The sequence below is a fragment of the Callithrix jacchus genome, chromosome 8, assembly GCF_049354715.1.
Source record: "Callithrix jacchus isolate 240 chromosome 8, calJac240_pri, whole genome shotgun sequence".
NCBI lineage: Eukaryota > Metazoa > Chordata > Mammalia > Primates > Cebidae > Callithrix > Callithrix jacchus.
This window is the reverse complement of record NC_133509.1, coordinates 106,612,442-106,635,486: the sequence shown is the minus strand read 5'-3', so window position 1 is coordinate 106,635,486 and position 23,045 is coordinate 106,612,442. Positions and strand designations below refer to the sequence as shown.

Sequence of the window (23,045 nt, the reverse complement as noted above, 5' to 3'; positions counted from 1 at the left end):
AATGGTGGAAAAGGAATTCCAGTCCCATCTAGGTAACATAGGAATTCAAAATACTCAAGTTTCATGCAGAGGGGACTCTGAATCACCATTTTAGTAAAAAGGGAAAATAAAGTTCTTTTTTCTAACTGAATTTTCGAGTTACAATTTAAGCCTGTTTCCTCCTGCAAGGTGTTCTATGGATGGTTAACTTGTCAATATAATACTCAGTTATCTGGACAAGATAAGTGCCTCACACCTTAGTTTCTATTTCTTTTAATATTAGCACCAGTGGCTATTCTCCTGTTAACTTTATTTTTCTACAGCATAACCTGGGAACTTGCAGAACATTTAAATATTTTCTACTTAACAGCTGCACAATCACAGATCCTGGGGGTGCAGCCACGTGGCCTGTCTAGACAAACTCTCCAGGTGATCCAGATGCAAGCTCAAGTTTGAGTCACTGTTTTAAAGTTTATAGCAAAGGGTTAAAAGCACCTGACCAATATTAAGCAAAGTGGAGGAGCTCATTCTGACTCTTCCATCCCTTAAGCAATTCTGTGTAAGGAAAGACAAGACCTGGTTCTTGTCGGGGAGTAGGGTGTAGACTCACTGCTAAGGATTCAAAAAACTCTGCTATTAATACATCAGGGCTCTGTCCTGGAAAAGTAACATAAAAGCATGAATATATCAGAGATGTAGGACAAAAGAAGCCACTTGATGTTTACTGAGTGTGTACGATTTGCCAGTCACTGCCTTTGCACATCTGGTTCTGCTTAGTTCTTAAAACATGAGGCTGTAACGACTTTACCAGACGAGGAAACCGTGCTCAGAGATTAGGTAATTTTCCTAAGAATGCAGATGGTAAGTAATGGATGGGCTTTGAGCCCCAATCAAGGCCAAATGTCTTTTTCCGAAAAGATGATGATTCCTATGGAGGAGTTATTAGTAACAAAATTTATACATAGAAAAAGTATCCAACATTACTGTGGCATCTTTATTCTTTTAAAATCACACAGGTCGTATTTAATATCGCCCAAGTCTTTTGTTTTTTTGAGACAGGGTCTCACTCTTCACCCACACTGGAGTGCAGTAGGGAAGTCACAGCTCACTGCAGCCTTGACCTCCTGGGCTCAATCTATCTTCCCACCTCAGGTAGCTAGGACTACAGGTGTGTGCCACCATGCCCAGCTAATTTTACTTTTTGCAGAGATGAGGTCTCACTATGTTGCCCAGGCTGGTTTTGAACTCAGGCAATCCTCCTGACTTGGCCTCTCGAAGTGTTAGGATTACAGATGTGAGCCATCACATCTAGCCAGCCTTCACTGGTCATTTCTGACCCAGGTATGCCATCTTGCACTTTAATCTCCTTAGTTTAGTCTGTAAACAGTACCTCATAGTTGCTCAAACATTGCACTGTGAGACTGAAATCTGGTTTCAGACCATCATTTTACATTTCACTAGAGGCAAATAGGGCAGGTTTGCTGGGCCTGTTTCCTTTGCTCTTGGACTACTGTTCTTATCCCCACCCAAGGAGTCAGTAACCTAACCCAGCTTATCACCAGCACCAGATCTGGAGCACAACCACCGGCCTTCCCAGTCAGCTCATGGATGAAGATCTTCCATCAACGCAGACCCAACAGCACCTTCTCCCAGGAGCTCCCAACCCATGTGCCAAGACCTACAGAAATGACGAATAAACCCTCCGGACCACGTAGGAATTATGGTCTAAACAGACCTTTTTAGCTTTTTTGTTCACTGGCATATTCTGTGGCATCGTCTTATCCTAGTCCAAGAATTCTAGAATCTGTAGAATTGTTGAACCAAATAAAAGGAAGAAACTCTACTGTCAGCTCTCAATTAGCTGCACCGCTGGAGAGGAACAGTGATGCAGTGGATTAAAAAAAAAAATTGGTTCGGTTTGACTTTGGAATGCATTGGTTTTTTTTCAGTGGATTAACTTTTCTAATTATATTTGGCACAGCCTAGTATTAACAGGCATTTGTATTCCCTGAGCACACAACATCTGACATTGAGAGCTGGGAGATGCCGCCCAAAAACACGCTGGACTCAGAGAAGAACAATGTTATGAAAAATCCACACGTGGATAATGAAGAGGAAACTAATTATGAAGTGCTCTGCAAATATTAAATCATAAGCAGAGAAGGCAAAATAGTAATTCTCTATAGACATGTGGACAGAGTAGAAAAGTTTATTAACATTCTGAAAAGGACAGAAATTTTCAAGAATCATCATTAGTGTTAATGAAGCTTGATGAAAAAATTAGGATGCAAAGCGGGTCAATAAATTATTGGGTAGTCTTTCAAATAAGCAAACCTCAAGCAATAATACCAAAGCGTTTTAAAAGAGCGTTTAAAATGAATTTTATTGTTTGAATTTTACAAGTAGTCTTTAGAGGCTTCAAACAAGAACTCTGTTGCAAAACTCTAATAAATAGCTTGCCCCAAGTCCCCAAACAAAATGTAAAACAAAATGAGAACTAAACTCAGAAGGATAAGCAAGACTTCAGAATGCTTGGATGTTAGCAATATTTCTCATTTACAAAGAGATATCAGGCAATGTACAATCTCCTTCATACAAGTCAGAGAGAAAGAGACAGACAATTGAAATCTTTACAAAGCACTCCGAAATCTTCCTATTTCCATGATAGAAACGTCACCAGAAAAAAAAAAATCCCTTGGAGAAATCACAATCAATAATGAAACTGTAGCATAAAAATCCGGTAGCGGATGTAGCGGGGAGAAGAGAGGAAAATCCATCCTGTTTCTTTCAGGGATGGAGAGAGGAAGGAATTGAGATTACTTGGGGGAGGGAACTTCCAAGCAGATGCCGCTAGAGTGCTGAGTGTTCCCTTAGACCAGAGTTGCCACTGAAAGGGCAGAGGGGTCAGTTTAGTGACAGTTATGAAGGCAACAAACAAAGGGGTCTCCTCAGGTCAGTCAGCACTAGTCAGCCCCATGTCTCTGTGCTCTACAGCAGCGAGGGCCTTGGAACAGTGACCCAGGGGCCCGAAGCAGCCTGCATCACAAGACAGGAAAATAGCACATCAATGATTTCTGCAGCAGAATCCTTTGGATGGCCACAAAAGGATGCAGAAAATGCCGTGCTGAAATTTCACACTGGGACATGCAGATTTCAAAAGCCCATTCTACTATCACAGTCATTGCTCCTAACAAGCAAGGATTAAAATTCACAATTAAACATTCACTGTTAGCTTTTCCTAGTTACAAATACTGGTGAAGTCTTGCTCTGGAGAGAAAGATTAATTTAGTGATATGGTCATTTTGAGCAAGCTAGAAAACCAATTGCGTCACATTTTTATCTTTAAAAATCTTTGAAACGACATAATACTTTTGACCAAATTCATTCAAAATGCATACAGATAATAAGGTTTTAAATTTGTGGGGAATTCTGACATCAATGAATGTTTGGAGCCAGGAAGCTGTAGAGAGGTTGATTCCAATTTAGTGGGGCTCAATTAAGCCAAACAGAGAGAGAGTCCTGCAGCAAAAGTGGGACCATCTCCCTGGGAGAAGCAGGAAGTGACCTCACAATGTGGGAGTGGAAAGGGGTGTGGCTTGCAGGCACTGTCAGAGCTGCTCTGGTTTACTGACTTGCTGATAATAACCCTGATCCTGCTTATCTCTGGAGGACAGATACAAACAGCACTAGCTCATGCACGAGTCATTCAAGGGAGGTAGGCATTTTCTCAAAGCAACTCCCTCTCCAGGCATTTTAGGGAAGAAGGCAAGGAAATATCCCTCTCTACTCCCCAAACAAGTTAAAAAACATTCTTTTTCTAGGAATAATGACATTTGTTAGGATAACAAGGGAAAGCTTGGGTTACCTGAAATTGATAAGAAAGCGGATGGGAATAGAGGCAGATGGGCCAGGGAGCACCCTGGTCCAAGGCCCAGTTTCTTCTTAAATACATAACAGATAAAGATATTGTGCAAAAAAATAAAGACATTCACATTTTAGCAGTTAAACTTTTATTTTACTTTTTAAAATTTTTATTTACTTTTTTTTTTGTTTTTCTTTTCTACAAAAGGCAGGTGATGATTGTTGATCTGCAACTGCTGTGTTGTGCACTCCCAGAAAGGGGGCGGAGTAGGACACTGGGGAAGGTGCTCTGAGGATGCTTTCTATGGTGGATCAGGGCTGCAGGACACGGGCTGGAGGGAGTGTCCGGGCCCTTCTCCTGTCCTCCTCAGCCTTCCCTAGCTCATGTCAATGGTGTTGAAGACCCATTCCGTGAACTTCTTCAGCTTGTCTGAGGCATTCTGGGACTCCTCCTGCAGCCTCAGGTTGTCCTCTCGCAGGTGCTGCACTTCCGCCTGAAGGTGCGCTTTGTCTTCTTTTTCCTGGGAGGGAGAGTGAAGTGGAAAGGAACTAGGAGGTGGGGCCCCACCTTGCCCAGCTCTTCGGAGAAGTAGCTACGGACTCGTTTTGATCTTTTGCCCATTTCTATTCTTTGTTCCTCCAAACACTTGTCTAAACGGCCTAGTAGCAGGTACTAAGACACTCTAAGCTCAGGGAATGGGGCTTCTAGGGAGATTCAACCTTGCAGGATTAGCGGATTAGCTGTAAGTAATCCTGGAATGTAAGGAGGTACATTAATGTGTATTTCAACATCCTTGTTAGTCAGGATTGTCTTAAATTTTAGACAACTGTTTTGGTGGTTGATGTCTTGATATAGTCAAGGACACTCAAGAAACAAAACGTTCAGTTCTCCTGGTGCAAAAGCCCCAGTAACACCGACTACATGGGAATCTGGGCTACTAACACATTAGACAAGGCGTAGGGTGGCCAGGAGAGGACCCAGATGGGGCTGGCTGAGGTTCAAAGCCTTCCACAAAATAGCGAGCAGCTTTTCTGTACACCTGACGCCGAACGCCTCCTCGCACTGTGTTTCAGTGGCAACTGAGATCCCAGCAGCCCTAAGCACGTGCAGGCAGAGGGAAGACACCACATCTTACTTCACTACGCTACTTAAAAAGGACTCTCACGGTTCAGGGGCAGGTTGCACAGACTGGGCAGTTTGCTTTGAGAATACGTGTTTACCTTCTTCAAATCTTCCCGAAGCATCTTCAGCATACCTTCCAGCTGGTCCACTTTAGAAGCCAGAGTGGGAGAGGAGTCTTTACTGCCGGGAACAACAAACAAAAGACCATGTTGGCAGGGGCCTCCATGGTTGTTTTTTTTTAATTTGAGAAGGCTGTATTTATACAACGGTTTTCAATGTCCAATTACTCAGAACCATGACCCAATATGTATTTTTACTTTAAAAAAGAAAATGGTAATCGTAACAAAAGGTAATACAAGCTTGAACTACAGCCAATCGATAGCTTCCTTTGTTAAAGATGCTGCACCTTCATGACAAAAGAATAAAGGACAATAGTGAAAATGGTCTCTTTGGCAGCACAAGAGGTACTTTCTGGCAGACACAATTGTCAGACAGTAAAATGATTCCCCGGGAGGCTGGGATCTCTCTGGTGGGCTTTAAAAAACGAGTGACTCCTCTGTGTGTGGGAAGGAAGCTGGGGAGGTGATGTGATAGGGCAGTCGTCTCTGGTCCCCAAGTGTGGTCTTGGCTACTCATGCAATTGCAGCTAAGGTATCATGCCTACATCTTACACCACTGGCCTAAGTATCTTGTTAGCCTAGCCTTAATGTCTTAGATTCTGTGCTAGTCTGATCAGAAAACAATTTTCTTCTCATTTTCTCACATTTTGTTTATGTAATGCTAATAATGCCATGCTAGTGGAGTACCGAAAGAAGCATGAGCAGGGGATGGCATGGCTGGGCACATTCTCACCCCAGGGTCCTATGGCTGAGAGACTGAAAGCTCTTCTTGCCACATTCTCCTCTACCTGAGTTCAAGCTGCCAAAAGTTTCCTGATTCCTAGCCAAGCCATACATCCTCAGGGGTATACCAGAGAGAACCCAAAGTCTTCCATCGGGAAAACATGCAGCAGCCTCTTTCTAGTGCCTAGGGGGAAGAGCTAAGTGACTGAATTTTCTGGATCATGGAGTAAAACGTATTCTTTACCTTAAAAGTCAAGGTTCACGTTAGAATTCCTGACCTCATATGAACTGTGTTGATGTCTTCTGCCAACTCTAAGTCTACAACAGGCCCCGAAAGGCAAAACCCACTGTGGCGCAGAACGTGGCAAGGTTGTGGGCCAGTGGAGTGACCATGACCTCCAAACTCTAAGACAGGGGCCCAATGAAAAGCTGACAATGAATGGTTTTTAAAAGGGACATGGTCAGCTGCAATCCATAACTGCACAATATAGTACAGCAGGCTGGTCTGATTTTGGGTGGGCTGAAAGCCACAAACGTGGTAGAAAAGGGGCGGTGCTGGACAGACACAAAGAGGCCAGGGCCGGGCAGCTGTGTCCTTCACAAAGCCACTGCAGCTCATCAGGACTGCAGCCGTGCTTAGGAGCATTCTGCTATTCACCTCCATTTGCATTTGTTCAGTCCACACTGACCCAAGAAAAGAGCCCATCATCATCCTCATCTGCTGATTTTTTAATAATCCTTTTTTGGGAAAATAGTCTTGGCTCCCTCAGACTTGTCTTTCCTGGAAGCTCCTTCCTTACAAGGCACATTTGGGGCTCTCCTCCGACTCTGGGATATATATTTTAAAAATTCTCAGTAGTCGACCTGATTGCTGCTCTCCTCACCCCAGCAGTGCCAGAGATGAGTGAGCACACCATCTCTCCTACACTCATAACAAATGATCCGCTACTCCTGTGCCTTCTCGCTGAGAGTAATTCCTTGCAGAGTTGTTCAGGGAAGTCCTCAAGCACAAGCCCCACAGTTTATCTGTGCCATTTACTTCAATCGCCTTTCCTGTTCTTGTCCGTTTCTGACCAAGTTTTATAGATACCTGGAGTTTTAATCACCCTTGAAAGGTTTTTTTTTTTCTTTTTTTTTTTTCTCTTGAGACAGTCTCACTGTGTCACCCAGTACAGTGGCGTGATCTCGGCTCACTGCAAACTCTGCCTCCACCTCCTGGGTTCAAGTGATTCTCATGCCTTGGCTTCCTGAGTAGCTGGGGCTACAGGTGTGCACCACCACACCTGTGGTGTGTTTTTGGTAGAGACATTTTGGCATGTTGGCTAGGCTGGTTTCAAATTCCTGAGGTCAGGCAATCCACCCACCTCGGCTTCCCAAAGTGGTAAAATTACAGGCATGAGCCATGGTGCCCAGTCTCAACAGGTTTTAAGGGAAGAGATTTCAAATGAATGAAATTATTATGCAACAAGAAGTGCTTATTAAATGCTCCACGCCTGACTGATGGGATGCTTTAACAAAAAGAAATGAGCATACATAAATCCAGCAACTTGAAAGAGTCAGTCTTTCCATAAATAGAAGTTGTAAAGTCTCTGCTCCTGACTCAGAAGAAAGCCCTCAGGACCTCAGTAATTACCTACTTTTCCTTTTCTATACCATCTTAACATATCCTAGCGATTTAGCTTTCCAACACACAGACGTGAAGCAATACACTGGGAGGAGCACACATTAAGACTCCGCAAGCACGTGTACAAGCATGACCAGTGACATGGAGGAAGAGTCCAAAAACCCAGACTGCAGGACGACACAGCACAAAGCGTAGGGACACTTATAGCAAATGGTCTCTCCTACCTGACCCAATGGGCCTCAGGGGCATAAATGTATTATGACATTAAATAATGAATATTCATAATTATGGCCATGTGAGTCATCAAGAATAGATTAATTAATTATGTAACAGTATTTAGTTACAAAGCATTCTGACTAAAAGGTAGAGTGTCTGGCCCTGCAGTGAAGAGCGTCCCTCAGCTCCTCTGTGTGGCTTCCATCTCCCCTCCCGACAGCTGCGGTCACTGGCAGGTGTGACACAAGGTGCAGATATACAAGTATATGCAATGATATAGACTGCCCTCGCACGGCGGACCAACCTGCTGTAAGGCTTCATCTGGGCCAGAGCCTGTTCCTCCAGCTGATCACTGTTGGATGCAGCACTCAAGGGGCGATGGTTTTCATCACTAGCAGCAAAAAAAGAGGCTCTCTGGACTGGAAAGGAGAGAAGAAACCATTTAGTATTTGGAACCACATCCCTGGGACCTATCTATCAAAGTCAACAAGTGTGGGCAGTCACGTCTAGTATTTCCTGCACTGGAAATCTTATTTCCTAACTCTCACAGGGAAAAATATGACTGTTCTAGCTATAAGAGGATTGTAGCATTGTAATTTCCCTTTAAAAAACATTTGTGAGTCAATTTCTAGTCCCCCATTTTCCCTGCTCATCAAAGTAGCATTCTATGAAATGTTTCTCTGGAAACAGGCCTTGTGCCAAATTTCCACACCGAAATTTTCCACTCAGCAATGATATAAATGCATTTGAGAGCTAGTATTATGCTTCTTAAAACTTCTTGAGGTATGTTTTCCACAAGATTCCTGGCCACTCTGGTTGGCTTTAACATAAATTCATACCACCTGTGTTCCCAAACATATCAACTTAAAATTTAAGCCAAGAAAACACCATCAAATTTAAAATAATCTCCCATTAAAACCCAAAACTTCTACCATTTGTATAGGAAGGAGATTGACCAACACAATGAAAAATCAAGTTAGAAATGGGAATTTCCATCTGCTAAATAAAGAGCATGAAGGTAAAAGGATTCGCTGCTGACCACTCCATGGGTGCCTGACTTAGATGGATTCTGTGGCCTGGTAAATTTCCCCCCAAAATCAAAACTTGACTGAATAGCAATTTCAATTCTCCCAATTTAAGAGCAGCAACAACAACAACAAAAAAATCACCTGCTATCATAATTTTGTGAAGAATATTTAAGAACTAAAAATTTTAGAAAGATCTTTAAAATTAAGAAAAAAGTCTTCATTAAAAAAACAAAGCTCTAACATAGGTGTCAAAAAAGAAAAGAAAAAAAAACCCGGCTGACAATGTTATGTCAACATACACATACTGCACTACTTTTGTGTTTTCATGACAGTAGACAAGATCATCACCAGTGTGAGCACCTGTATTGAAGAACCACCAGTGTAAAGTGAGCACATGGCTAGTAGGCTGGCGGAGACAATGCTGACAGACAATGTGTTACCGCAAGCAGAGAGGTAAGTAGAGGGGCAAAGGAGGTACCCTACATTTGTCAGCATAGGCACGGGGCCAAGCAGGACAAGCACTGTGATGTATCTGGCTGTGCATTTAGCAACAATGTCTTTGCAACATGATGAAAGACCCTCTCTGGATACATGTTCTTTTCAGTTAAGGGACAGTTGGGATTCCTCTACCCACTGCCCTTCCCATATATGGAGGAGGTGAGGCATTCGTGTTATGAAACCTGTGGAGGAAACACCAGGTGGCATCTGATTACATAAGAGGTGCCTATGTGTCCAGCCTAGGGTCTGGTCCCTACTGAGTGCTCAGTAACTGTTAGCTCGTCTGGTGAGGCACCTATGTTGTGAGTGTGTCGAGAGAAGCAGTGTGGACAGAGACTGCTCACTCCGCCAGCCCACCACAGGGTGGCCCTGCAGGATCCTGGACTGCCCTGTTGGATTCAGTGGACTCACCCTCATAGGCTTTGGCAGCATCTACCAGGTTGGACCAATCCAAGTCTGCAGCAGCATCAGGCAGGGGCATCAGGCCAGGGTCCGGCATAGGCTGCCTGCGCGTCTCCTGGATGTCGGTGAGGGAGCTGTCCGAGGCCGAGAACTCTCCTGCAGGAAGGGAGGAGCAACAAGATGCTTCTCGTGCCTGTGGGATAGCCACTCAAAACCCACCTATTTCCTGTTACCACAATAGATTTGTAAGCCATTTGCGACTGTCATCAATGTCCAGTTTAGCCGGCTGTTAGTGGTCATTTGAAAGCTGAGTTGAAATACGCATGGGCCTCCTCTAGTCTGTCTTCATTTTCTTACAACCTCCCATCATCTCCCTTCCAGCAGTGAGTCATGGCAAAGTTAGTTTTGCAATGAGGCACTAAGTCTGCTTTTGTGAGTGGTCTGTCCACATCCACAGCAGGGCCTGGCAGCGCTGGCATCTGCTTTCCCACACAGAGTCCAGGGATTTGGGCTGGGAAGAAGAGGCCTACTTCAGCAGAGAGCTGGACTTTGGAGCCAGGCCAGGGATGTTTCTTCCTATTAGAGGGGACAATAAGGCTTACTTTTATCTGCCCTGGGAGTGGTGAGGGGCAGATGGTCCATGCCTGCCCTGTGTACTATTCAGGAGCAGCCCACTGGGTTTCATGGTCAAAGGTATCCAAGTGGGTGTGAGAGGCAAATCAGGGTATGTGAGTGGTCTGGGTTACACAGTCAGAGCTAAGACATCCCATTTAGGGATGGAACTGGCATTATTCTTCCCGAGGATGTGGTCCTCACGAGGTATTCTTTGCATCAGTTTTGGGTTGCAGCAGTCTAATACCCCAAGCTCTTCCTAAGGGGACAATTTGTTGACTACAAATACTAAACAAATGTTAACAACAAACTGACATCTTAACAACTAAGCTCTGCTTAGCCTGGGGCAGGGAGCAGGGAGGACTGGGCAGCGAGCCACTCTGTGCCACTAAAGGCAGCTGCTACTGCTCAGGTTCGTGCAGCCAGACAACAGGAAGGGCGGGCTGCTGGGGGCCAGGGAAAGCGTCACTCATGACATGGAAATGCCCTCAATGGGCAGAAGCTGGGTGGACCAAGGGCAGAGCACACCACCCCACAAGAGGGAGCACCCTCGGAAGGTGACTGCAACACTCAGGTCCATGCAAACACATAGCTAAAGCTAAACGCTCAGCTAGAATATTTAAGTGACTCTAAAAAGGCCTGTTTACAAGGAGTTAAAGAGTCTCATGTATTAAGACAGCCCAGTAAGCTAGTGTATTAAGTGCTTGTTTTCCCTTTCAAATTACAAAAACTACTCTGAAGTACAGCTGCTAGTTGTTACTGTGCTTAAAATTAGCAAAACTATGAGTAAATGGAAGTTAACAAATACTGCAAAAAATGTTCAGTTTTAATTAAATGTGCTCCCACCAAGGGTAAGTAGGAGGAACAGATAATTCTGTGTGTCACTCACAACCCTTCTGCCCTTTTATCTCTGGGGTCCAAATTTCCATGTGGGGGATAAAAGAAGTCACCCTTCCTCATCCCCCAAACACACTTCAGTGGAAGTCACCAAGCAAGGCAGGGCTAAGGGATCAGCCCAATGAGGACTGCTTGGTTAGGATGTGAAATCACTGCAGCTGCTGCCTCATTCAGGAAAACAAGAAAAGGTGATGCTTCAGGGCTCAGAGAGGGCTGCCTGTTCCTTCCTTCAGCAGTGGACTCACATGGGGCCTTTGGTCCCCGGAATCCTTGTCTGGACAATGACCACGTGTTGGAGGCAGATTTCTGAGCTGCTCTTTCAGAATGTAGGATTCTACTACTCAGGGCCTACTCTGACATGACACATGCAGAGAAGACTTCATAAAGGGGCTACTGTTTTTACACTGTAAAGGTAAAATTAAAAGTAGGGAATATGAGAGCAATCGAAGTAAGGTGGGAAATTGTAGGAATAATGGAATTCTGGGAAGAGTGACCCCGATGCGGGGAGAGAAGGCGAGAACAAGGTTAAGGGCAGGAGGTCACTTCCAGAAGGCTTGTTCTGGAGTCTGATGATACAATGTGGTCATTTCACGTGCCAATTGTGGTTCCTTGGAGGTGACCTCCTGGAGCAAAGAGAACCCAGATTTAAGCTGCAGGTAGATGGGGGAGGGAACAGGGGAAGCCGGCATGATCCTTGCATGATTCCTGCCAGGGATGAGCAGGATGGGTGGGATTGTGCTGCTGAGCAGTGAGCAGGGCAGAGACAGGGAGGAATATCCATGAGCATGGACTGAGAGGTCAAATATAAGGGAGCGAAAGCAAGAGATGTAAAAAAAATACCATTCCAGAGAAGCAGCAGAAGGAAAAGAAACGCAGATATGAATGGACACCGGAGATATAAAAGCTGCAGAGCTCGCAAAAGGAAAAAGGACAGAAGGGAGGCAGGGTGACAGCAGTGCATCTGGTAAATGATCAGGAACACCGGTTCGTGACAGGTATCTGCTGGTGCTGGGCCACGGCTATGAGGGGATGTACTGAGCCCTGCAATGGAGTGGGACAGAGACAGGACAAAGGGAAAGACCAAATTTAAATCCAGAGTCCCAGAAAAGGGCCCGTAATAAAACTGGGATTTAGTTGAGTCACAAAGCAAACAAGGCATATGTGGACCAGGTGCAAGAATATGGAGGTACCCCTTATCCACAGGCCTCTTCCTTACACAATGCTTGCCTGGCTCACTGCATGAATAAATGAGTCAACAAATGAGTGCTTGACACCACAGGCAATTTCCTTACAGTCTGGGAAAGACCAAGAACAATGGCAAGTCTGGGTTCTTATGGTGGCTACAGAAAGCAATGGATACGACTCTCTGTGAAATAACTAATCTAGTGCTAGCCAAATTTGCTCAGTCGTAACAGCAGCTGGCATGGTTGCTAAGAATATCAATTCCCAGCCTACTCTTTTGGAGATTCAAATTCAGTGGGTCTTCGGTCCAGTGTGAGACTCTGTTATTTCTAGCAAGCAACCCAGGTGACTATGGCAGTCTGGGATTACAGGGGAGAGAGGGCGAATAAGGGAGGGGCAGGTGCGCTGAGACTATCTGAGCATGGACACAGGACCCCTCTGAGCACATCGAGTGGTAGCCACATCTGGGGCCACGGACCATCATCAATAGGACTGTCCAGGCTACAGCTGAAAAACCACTTACCATGCAACGACTTCATTCCTAAGGTATAAGAAGGCCTTCTCAATGGGAGAGACTTGGGGAGAGAAGGGTACGTGCTACTGAAGAGGACGTCGTTGGGCAAGGCTTGGTCCAGAAGTGAAGCCCTCGAGGTGAAAAAGTGCTCCCTCTGGCCACTGTAAATGCTCTCGTCCGACAGTGTTCTGTGCAAGGCCCGCCGCGAGGTGGGGGTGCTGGGGAAAGGAGACTGAGGAGAGGAGAGTGCGTGGAACTGAAAAACAGCATCGAGACAAAAGAAAGTCAATTTTCTGGTTCAGATCCCTGAGACCAAGGTTGGGGGAGGGTGCGGTAACCAAGTTACCGCTCCAGACACACCTCCGGCAAGGCAGCTCTAGGGCCCATCATCTATTTCTACATCCGCAAGGAGCTAACCCAAGAGTTCCTGGTCATTATTCCTCATAGCCTGGCATGCGGCCTGCAGTCTATCAGTGCTCCCTATGTGATTCAGGTATGTGATTAAGTGGACTTATTAAGACCATATGTGGTTAAAAACAAGACTTTAAGATCAGACAGATGTGAGTTTTATTTGAATCCCGTGTCTTTGACCAAATCATACAATCTCTCTGAGCCGAATTCCTCGTTTGTAAAACGGGAGCACAAAACCTCTCAGGATTACTGCAGGGATTAAACAAAATGCTGCAATGAGCACAATGGCTGGTGTCAGTGGCATGATGAAATGGTGTTATGGCCCCTGGGAGAACAGACAGCCACAGTGCCAGGAGGGTATCCTGACAAGCTTGTCAGATGATAACATGCTTGCTGGGCAATAAGGGTATCTGATCATCAAAATACATTAACTCACATGGCAGGTAGCACTTGATTAACTACTAACTTACACCAACTGAACCTATCAAGGTAGATACATTTCATGAGTTTTGGAGAAAATTTATTTTGAAGATGCACTTCTTTCTATTCATGAACTAAGAATAGGATAGGCTGAGTGTAGTGATTCATGTCTGTAATCCCAGCACTTTGGGAGGCTGAGGTGGGCAGATCACTTGAGGTCAGGAGTTCAAGACTAGCCTGACCAACATGGTAAAATCCTGTCTCTAATAAAAATGCAAAAATTACCCAGCTGCGGTGGTGTGCGCCTGTAATCCCAGCTACTTGGGAGGCTGAGGCAGGAGAATCGCTTGAACCCGGGAGGTGGAGGTTGCAGTGAGCTGTGATCGCGCCACTGCACTCCAACCTGGGTGACAGGGCAAGACTCTGTCTCAAAAAAAGAATAAATAAATAAAAAAGAGGAAGTTTGCTTTATAAATGACAAATAATTATATATTTATCTATACATGGCAAATAGTTCCAGATAGATCTATCTCTTATTGACACCTTTTGCCTTTGTGACCAAATTTGATTTTACTTGAGATTTTTTTCTGGAAATATCAAGCTTCTGAGAATCCCTTGCACTGAAGAACAGCAGACACTTAAAAATATTTAAGTATCCAGCAACCTGAAGAGTAAAAGAGCATTTGGCCCATGAACAATAAAGTTATCATTATTCAGTTCCTCTGAGGCCACCGTCTGCCCCTATAGGGGAAACAATGTGGAGAGCTGGTGAAGATGTGAAGAGGCTATCCCTGCTGGCCGAAAGCCACCCTGGGACTTCCCCTGACACTCTGAAGGGGCAGGGAGAGAGAACAATTTAGAAAATGCTCCATTTAGTAGGCTGATTACAGACCCAGAAATCCACAGTGGATAGACAGGGCCTAGCATGCTTCCACTCAATGAGCCAGGAGTGAATCAGGTCCAAGCCACCCTCAGTGTGGTAAGCACAGCTGCTGCATAAACACCAAAAGATGATTAATCAAACACATTGTGAATATAACCAAGGTGTGACCAATTGCGTAAAAATTATGTTCACTTTAAAAGATTCATGAAGAATTAAATCCAAGGTACATATGTACTTGTATAGAAAACTAAATTGCTGTGCTAAATGCTTTGAGACAACTTGGAATGAAAGTGACAATTTCCCTTCTCTCTTTGTGGAGAAAAGTGTGCATTAGAGCCATTATACAGCTTGCTAACTAATTTTCTTAAAAAATAAAACCAGATTAAAAATAAAACCAAATAAAAACATCTCCACCTGCAAGGTTCTAGGACTATCACATAAGGCTCCTGCCTGCCAGGTCAGAGCTCAGATTCCTGTACTGAAAAAACTGCTGCTAAATAGTTTTCCGCACCTCAGGTTTTAGTAAAGGGATTTCCTTTTCCAGTATCTCCACCCTGGTGGGGAATACTCCACCAGGGTGTGAAATCCTCCACCAATTCTAGTTTCAGCCTCTTTAGGAAATGTTAATATGCTTCAAGGCCATGAACAGCTACCTTGAAGAGCTCCTTTGAGCAGACAAAAGAAACTTCTTAGGAGAAGTTAAAACACCCTGCACTGAAGGGAGGCAGGACGGGAAGTCAAGGAAGCAACCTGCCTGGAGGCATGCTGCTCACTAAAAGGTAGGAGGACCCAGCCTTGCCCACGAATGCTGGAATGGCCCCTCGCCCCATCATTTTCAACTCCAGTCTTAAAGGTGTGGAGAACTATCCACTTCCCAAGAGCAGCCCCTGCCCGCCTTGCCTGTGATTACCCAGGAGCGCTGCCGGGTGCTGCCAGCCCTTGGGAAAGAATCACAGTGGAGTGGGATGGCAGACCTGGAAGGGATTTCAGAGGACATTCGGGAAGGGGGTTGGTTCTAACTTGTGCTCCAGGAAGTCCTAAGGGTTTCTTATAGCACCACTGCTAGGGAGAGGTTCAGGTGGGACCCAGGAGTCCAGGCCATCCCGCCCCTCCCATAAGAGAAATTCTGCTTTCTGAGTTCTATATAATATGGTTCCATGTGTGATTAAAAAACCAAAAAGGTTTCCTGAGCTTTAAGACTAGTGGGGCACCACTGACCTCCTCTGGTCCTCTATCTCACAGTTGGGGAACAGGGCCTGCAGAGGTGGCATTTTGCTTCATGCCAGTCTCCTGTTCTCTCATTCTTTTCAGTGCCCCCAGCTATTAGTGACATGTGTCACCTGCACTCACAAGAAGCTCTTCCTAAATACTGGGGCCACATGAAGCCTATTCCTTTGGTATATACCTGAGAGCACTGGCACTACTGTCTATTCACTTGTTAGACTGTATGCCATTCTTGGGGAATACAAGGTTATCACATCTCCGCTTGCCAGTGAAGTTTCTTAGAGGGCTGCAGCTCTACCACTGTTCTTGAGGTCCATATTCTGCTGGCAAATGAGCCTGGGAGTGACCCTGCCACTCATATTAACAAGAGCTCATAGGTAGCACTGGCTATCCAGGAAAACCAGCATGGCACATGAGTGGCTTTCCAGTGTCATAGCCCAGAGCTGGCCACAATGCCTAGTACCCTGAAGCCTGAGGCAGCAGCTTGGAGCCTTGAGCCAGGAGTGGCCTGGAAGACCTCTCAAGGGCATGTCAGCCTTACTGACACAGCAGAGCCTCCATCATTCAGATGACGACTCTCAGAAGACAAAGGGAGCTACTGAGCTGAACTCATCTGAAACTAAACCTGCTCAAAGACGATGAAACTGGAGAGAGAAAACCTGAGCCCATTCCCAGTTCCTGCTTACAGCCTTCTCACTGTGACAGTTTAGCCAGCAGAAGCACTTTCTTCACAGTCTCACAGTAATACAGTCACAACATAGAGAAAGCACACTCCTGTTTCAAACAGGAATGCTAAAGTAATTCATTTTGGAAATAAAAGCCAAGACCTTGAATAAGGACACAATCAGACATTTGCCTTCAACTATATCTGCTGCATAAGTAAATCAAAAGAATGAGGGCTCTGAGCTTGCCTCTTGCCAAAAATATTAAACTAGGAATTGGAAGAAAAACTCCATTCAAGGCAGGTTTTATTTTCCTTTAACCTCAAAGGAAACATCTGAAATAATTTTTATTTTGAAACTGGTGCTTAAACATTTTAATATACCTCTTTGGGTTTTGATGGATAAAGAAAGAAGTTTCAAGCACTATCTTTCATAAGGTTGCTAAGGAAACCGTTTCTGCCCTGAATGATGAGTCAGAACTGTTAAGTGCTGGCTTATGAGACAGAAATTAGAGAAATCAAGAATGGCTACATAAACCATGTTAATAAATCATTTATTTCTCAGCAAGACCCTAGAGTGGTCCTTGGAGTATATTCAGTTCCTAGGAATGTTGATTTTTTGGGTTAGGGGTTTATCTGGCCTATCTGGGAGATACATGCACACGCTAGCATGGTGTTGGGAAAGCCTGAGGGCTACACCCCCACACAGCTGCTCCAGCCCGCCATGCCTCTTGCACTCTGATCACAGTTTGAAGCTGGTGTGTGGTTTAGGAAATATTCTAGCTTCTAGCTTCCATTTCAATCAATTCAATTCTCAAAGTTCTTCTTAAGGCTTTCTAGTCTCTTCAAATAGACTGCAAATCATCCATCTAAGAACCTAGAGAATAGAAAACTTCAAAGTTTGCTGCCATGATCTTTCTGGGGGTACAGTCCCTTTTGCCAGGAGTCCCAGAAAACCTCAGACAGAAATACCTATACTCAGAGTAACATACCTTCAGGTCCATCTCAATAAACACCCATTCCAATCCCCAGGAGTGTGAGACTCCACATTTAGAAGACCAGAAAGGAGACAGCCGTAGGTGAGTTTTAAAGGTCCTACAAGCTGAGGCGAGTACAACAATGTGTATTTTTCCATGTGGTCACATAAAGGTCTGGGTGACACAGAAAAGTACATGCTGGGCAGGTATTCAGGACTTGGTACACAGAGACTGAAGACATTTACAGTCTGGAATTCTGAGAGTAAAACAGAAGGCTGTATGAAGTCACGAGAGTCTGGAATGTTTTGAAGGTGTGTGGGTAGACTTAGACAGCTGGACTGAAGAAGCAGCTGTGCGTTCCCTTTTGGGGTGTGATGATGACGGTGACTATTGCAGGCAGTTTCTCTGAGTGAACAGCACACCATGTAGGGCCAGTAGGTTTGCTGGACATGGTCACTAGCAAACGAGGCCATTTCTGAGAAGAGAAGGAGCCTCTGGAAAGAAGACACTAAAGCCCTTATGGAAAAAGTTCTAGCTTTCCACAGGAGCCAAAGGCATCTCTGCAGAGTTTCTAAGAAGCTGTATCGGAGAACGATCCAAGATGGCCGATCGCTAACATACCAGGATTGCAGCTCTCAGGGAAGGCGCGGAGAACTAGAGGACGCCACACTTTCAGACAAATTCTGGTCGCTCACAGAGCAGAAGATCCCCCAGTGGTGGAAACACACGAGTCGCCAGCGCGACTCTCGTGGTTGGCGCAGCGGTTTCGCCGGCACCTCGACGCCGCAGCGCTCGGCGCAGAGTAAACAGGACAGGTTCCCCTTCTGACCGAGGTTTGGAGCCCTGGGAAGGCAGAGTCGCCTACTACGGAAACAAGAAGGAAGCCCGACAGGAGAATCCTGGGCAGAAAAGCACCATCAGTTTTAACGCTGCTGCTCTGGCCCTGGGAACTAACAACCTGGACGTCCACTCAAGAGACCTAATCTGAAAGTTGGTAATTTCAAAGACGACAGGAGGATAAATTTACAATGATGGGAAGAAACCAGCGTAAAAAAGCTGAGAATACTCAAAGTCAGAACGCCTCTCCCTCTAAAGATGATCACAGTTCCACATCAACAATAGAACAAGGCTTGATGGAGAACGAGCGCCTCCTGATGACAGAATCACTCTTCAAGGAATGGATAATAACAAACTTCGGTGAGTTAAAAGAACATGTTGTAGCCCAACGTAAAGAAACTAGGAACTTTGAAAAAAGGTTTGATGAAATCCTATTGAGAATAGACAACTTAGAGAGAAGTATGAGTGAATTAATGGAACTGAAGAATACAATACAGGAACTCCGAGAAGTATGCACAGGTTTAAACACTCGAATTGTTCAAGCAGAAGAAGGGATATCAGAGGTCAAAGTCCAACTTAATGAAATAAAACGTGAAGAAAAGATTAGAGAAAAAAGGATAAAAAGGAATGAGCAAAGTCTCCAAGAAATGTGGGACTATGTGAAAAGACCAAATTTACGTTTGACAGGTGTACCTGAATGTGACGGAGAGAATGAATCCAAGCTGGAAAATACCCTTCAGGATATTATTCAGGAAAATTTTCCTAAACTAGCAAAGCAGGTCAACATTCAACCCCAGGTAATACAGAGAACACCACAAAGATATTCCTCAAGAAGAGCAACCCCAAGGCACATAATCGTTAGATTCACCAGGGTTGAAACGAAGGAGAGGATACTAAGGGCAGCCAGAGAGAAAGGTCAGATTACCCACAAAGGCAAGCCTATCAGACTTACAGCAGATCTCTCGGCAGAAACTCTACAGGCCAGAAGAGAGTGGGGGCCAATATACAACATCCTCAAAGAACAGAACCTTCAGCCCAGAATTTCATATCCAGCCAAACTAAGCTTCACAACTGAAGGAAAAATAAAATCTTTTATGAACAAGCAAGAACTCAGAGATTTTATTACCACCAGGCCTGCTTTACAAGAGCTTCTGAAAGAAGCATTACACACAGAAAGAAACAACTAGTATTAGCCTTTCTAAAAATACACCAAAAAGTAAAGAGCACCAACATAAAGAAGAATTTCCACCAACAAATGGATAAAACAGCCAGTCAACATCAAATGGCAGTAACCCTAAATTTAAATTGACTGAATTCCCAATCAAAAGACACAGCCAAAACCCAACGGCATGTTACATCCAGACCTGTTTCACATGCAAGGATACACAAAGACTCAAAACAAAGGGACGGAGAAAGATTTACCAACCGAATGGAGAGCAAAAATAAATAATAAATAAATAAAAAGCAGGAGTTGCAATTCTCGTATTGGATAAAATAGATTTTAAAGCAACAAAGATATAGTGGTAAAAGGATCAATGCAACAATAAGAGCTAACGATCCTAACACCCAGATAGGAGACTTAGATTCAATGAGACAGAAAATTAATAAGGATATCAAGGACTCGAACTCAGATCCAGAACAAGTAAACTTAATAAATATTTATAGAGCTCTCCACTTCAAATACACAAAATATACATTCTTGTCAATACCACATCACACCTACCCATTAGTTTAAATGAAACATTGATTGGCCATTATTAATACCCAATTTTTTTCAAAATAAAGCAATATTTCCATTTACTCTCCCTCTTTCTCTTCCTCTTTCTTCCTCTCCTTTACTTATTTTTTTTTTCTTTCCTTCTCTCAAAAAAAAAGAAATCAACTTGTAAACCTCTAGATCCAGGTCGGCAATGTCTCTTTCATTGCTTGATTTCCTTTCTTCCCTTCCCTCCCTCCCTCCCTCCCTCCCTCCCTCCCCGCTTCCTCCCTTCCTTCATCCCTTCCTTCCTCCCTACTGTCCTTATTCCCTTCCTTCCTGCCTTCCTCCACCCCCCCGAAAAAAAAAAAAAAAAAGAAGCTGTATCACTTAAGTGATGTTCAGGGAATCATGCACTCTGAGCAGGATACAGTAGAAGAATCAACAGCTGTAGGGTTAGGACCAGGCTAACAGAAACCATGACTAATGAGATGTGGCTGAAGGGACAGAGCATTGTCAAATACTGTGGACTAGTTAGCAGGGAAATGGGATGATAGCAGGCAGTGAGGCTCAGTGAAGAGCAGTAGTAACGAACACTTTCTGGAAAGTGTGACTATGGTAACAGCCCCATCATGTCTGGCTTGTTTCTAATTGCTATCTACCCTGAACTCTGTCTTGTACCTTAAAATTCTTCTGTAAATCAGGAGTTGGGCTTTCAAGGTCGATCAGTTTCTTTAGATCTTCTTCAATGGTGGACTTGGAGGTTGGCTTAGGAGATGCCCGGAGGTCTCTGGTTGAGGCACGCAGCCTGGTATGGGCTATTTCGTTGCCATCGCTCTGGTGACGCCTGGAAAGAAAGGGAAGAGAAGATAGATACCAAGTCAACAAGGTTGACTCGGACATGATGGGCTCCAGAGGATGTAAGTCAATAGAGAAATATTATGTGGAGAAACAGATAATTACTTCTGTTCATATCAGAATCTACTCATTTAAATGCTTACTGAAGAAACAAAACCAATTTGAAACACAAAATAAAACCTGATGAATAAGTTCATAGCTTTTAAAGAAAGCTATTAGTTTTACTAAGCTAAAATTACTAGCAGACTTACTAAAAGACCACAGAGTATACATCCAAAATGCAACCTTTGCACAAACAAAAACGAAATAATTGACTCATTTAATTTTTTGCTGTACTACCTTGTCAAAAAGGCCTTTATTTTCAGGAGTACTCACTCACTTTCTAGTATGCCCTCTGGTGCCTACTGGCCGAGCTAAGCATTACATGGAAGGCTGTAATTAACATAATCAAAGGGAAGACTAGCGTGGTCTTAGCACTAGAGGGGCAATTATTCTGAAGTGTGTCCTTCAAACACACCCTTTTCGAGATGTAAGATTCCCAAATCCTAACATTTTGCAACACATCTTATCTAAGGAATGAGGCAGAGAAATAATTTAAGAAAATTTTACTTAAGAAAAAAAATAATCCCACCAACAGACCAACTCCTCCCAACCCCCTGGCCTGGCCTCTTTTGTTGTAAGAGATCACTCCAGACTTTTCTGTTGTCATGTTAAAAGCAAGCCACCAGCAAGAAAGCAAAATAACTCTTACTTTCTCGTGTCCATAAATCCCACAGAGTTTATGGTTCCTTCAGGTTTTTTCCATCCAATTAGGTACTTGCTAGTAGCGCCCTGGCGAGGGTAAAAACTTCTAGGACCAGAGGAGGAGGAGGAGGAGGAGGAGAAGGACGGTGCGAGCTGCGAGGAGGCGGCTGGATGAAGCTCTTCTTTAGGTGAACTTCGGGCACTGGTGAAAACCACTGGGCTGGCAGAGTGTCGGGAGCTCATGGTACTGAGGAGAAGCAGGGCAAAGACGTGTACATCAGGACCATTATGTCAGCTATAAAGTGCTGTTCAGGGTACAGGTGATGGCTGGGTTGAAGAGGAGTGAATTTTTCACAAACTATTAACAGAGATGGCTGGCTGGCCTTCCTAGCTTTCTCACTATAATTTAAATGTCTGCTCTCAAAATGACAGATGGCCACTAGGGCTTAGCCTGCACTTTATGTTAAAAAGTAAAAACAGTTATTTTTTTACTTACTAAAAAAAAAAAGACTATTAGGGACACCTTCAAACACACTGGCACCACTGACGTTTGTCACAGGGGAGTTTAGCAGTGGCAAGAGACAGGAGAAAGAGAAGTGAAAGGTCTAGTCATCTCCATGCCTCTGTCTTGGTTTCCTAACAACTAGGGATTGTGGTGACGCTCTCTAGGACCAAGCTGAGGAGGAAAGAGGAGACTGAATCAGGGATCTGGCTCTTCAGACTCACATCCAAGGCCAATGGGCATAGTGAGCGCTTCCTCCCCATGGTAGCTGACGTTTATATCAGCTCTAGAAGCTGCTCATCAACATATTTCAAACACTGGTTAAAGATTACAAAACTAGGTCCAGGCGTGGAGGCTCACACCTGTAATCCCAGCACTTTAGGAGGTTGAGGAGGATCACCTGAGGTCAGGAGTTTGAGACCAGCCTGGCCAACATGGTGAAACACTGTCTCTACTAAAGTACAAAAATTAGACAAGTGTGGTGGTGGGCTCCTGCAATCCCAACTACTTGGGAGGCTGAGGCAGGAGAATTACTTAAACCTGGGAGGCAGAGGTTGAGGTGAGCGGAGATTGCGCCATTGCATTGCAGCCTGGGTGACAGAATGAGACTCTATCTCAAAAAAAGATTACAAAACTGAAGTCTACGTGACTAAAGAGTCCAAACTCAGGGGTTTCAAGAGTTCCAGAAGAGAAAAAGGCAGGATTTTCAAAATACGGGATGAGAGTTTTAGTTGACTAAAACTTGAGTTAAAGGTGGAGGGCTTTTCATTGTAGGATTTCCATACTTCCTGCCCAGTGGTCTCACAAGACCACACTATTTGAGTCTTTGTGAGTTCTCCAGCATGAGGTGAGACCAAAGACAGCTAACTCTTACTACAATGGACTTTCAGTTATTTTTCCTTGAGGTTTATTTAACAATATGTGGTCCCAAAGCATTCCTGAACGGCACTTTCATTTGTCAAAAATGAATGGTACTGGCCTAAATAAAGTATGGACTTTAGTTAATGATATTATATCAATATTGATGCTTGGAAAACCCTTGGGGAGGAAGATA

At 44.3% G+C, this 23,045-nt stretch overlaps 1 protein-coding gene across 46 annotated transcripts in view; it reads right to left on the bottom strand.

Moving 5' to 3' along the window:
- Positions 1–2,335: 2,335 nt before the first annotated feature.
- Positions 2,336–23,045, bottom strand: part of SIPA1L1 (signal induced proliferation associated 1 like 1) — a 397,653-nt gene continuing 376,943 nt past the window's right edge. For all 46 annotated transcript variants that reach the window (XM_078335306.1, XM_078335307.1, XM_054240120.2 and 43 more), the window contains 7 exons: positions 21,497–21,736; positions 20,569–20,734; positions 12,788–13,034; positions 9,583–9,729; positions 7,950–8,064; positions 5,062–5,143; positions 2,336–4,361 (listed from right to left, as the gene is read on the bottom strand). In XM_078335306.1, coding sequence (XP_078191432.1) covers positions 4,218–4,361; positions 5,062–5,143; positions 7,950–8,064; positions 9,583–9,729; positions 12,788–13,034; positions 20,569–20,734; positions 21,497–21,736 — 1,141 coding nt within the window. In that variant the 3' untranslated portion in view covers positions 2,336–4,217. The remainder of the gene's footprint in view (positions 4,362–5,061; positions 5,144–7,949; positions 8,065–9,582; positions 9,730–12,787; positions 13,035–20,568; positions 20,735–21,496; positions 21,737–23,045) is intronic.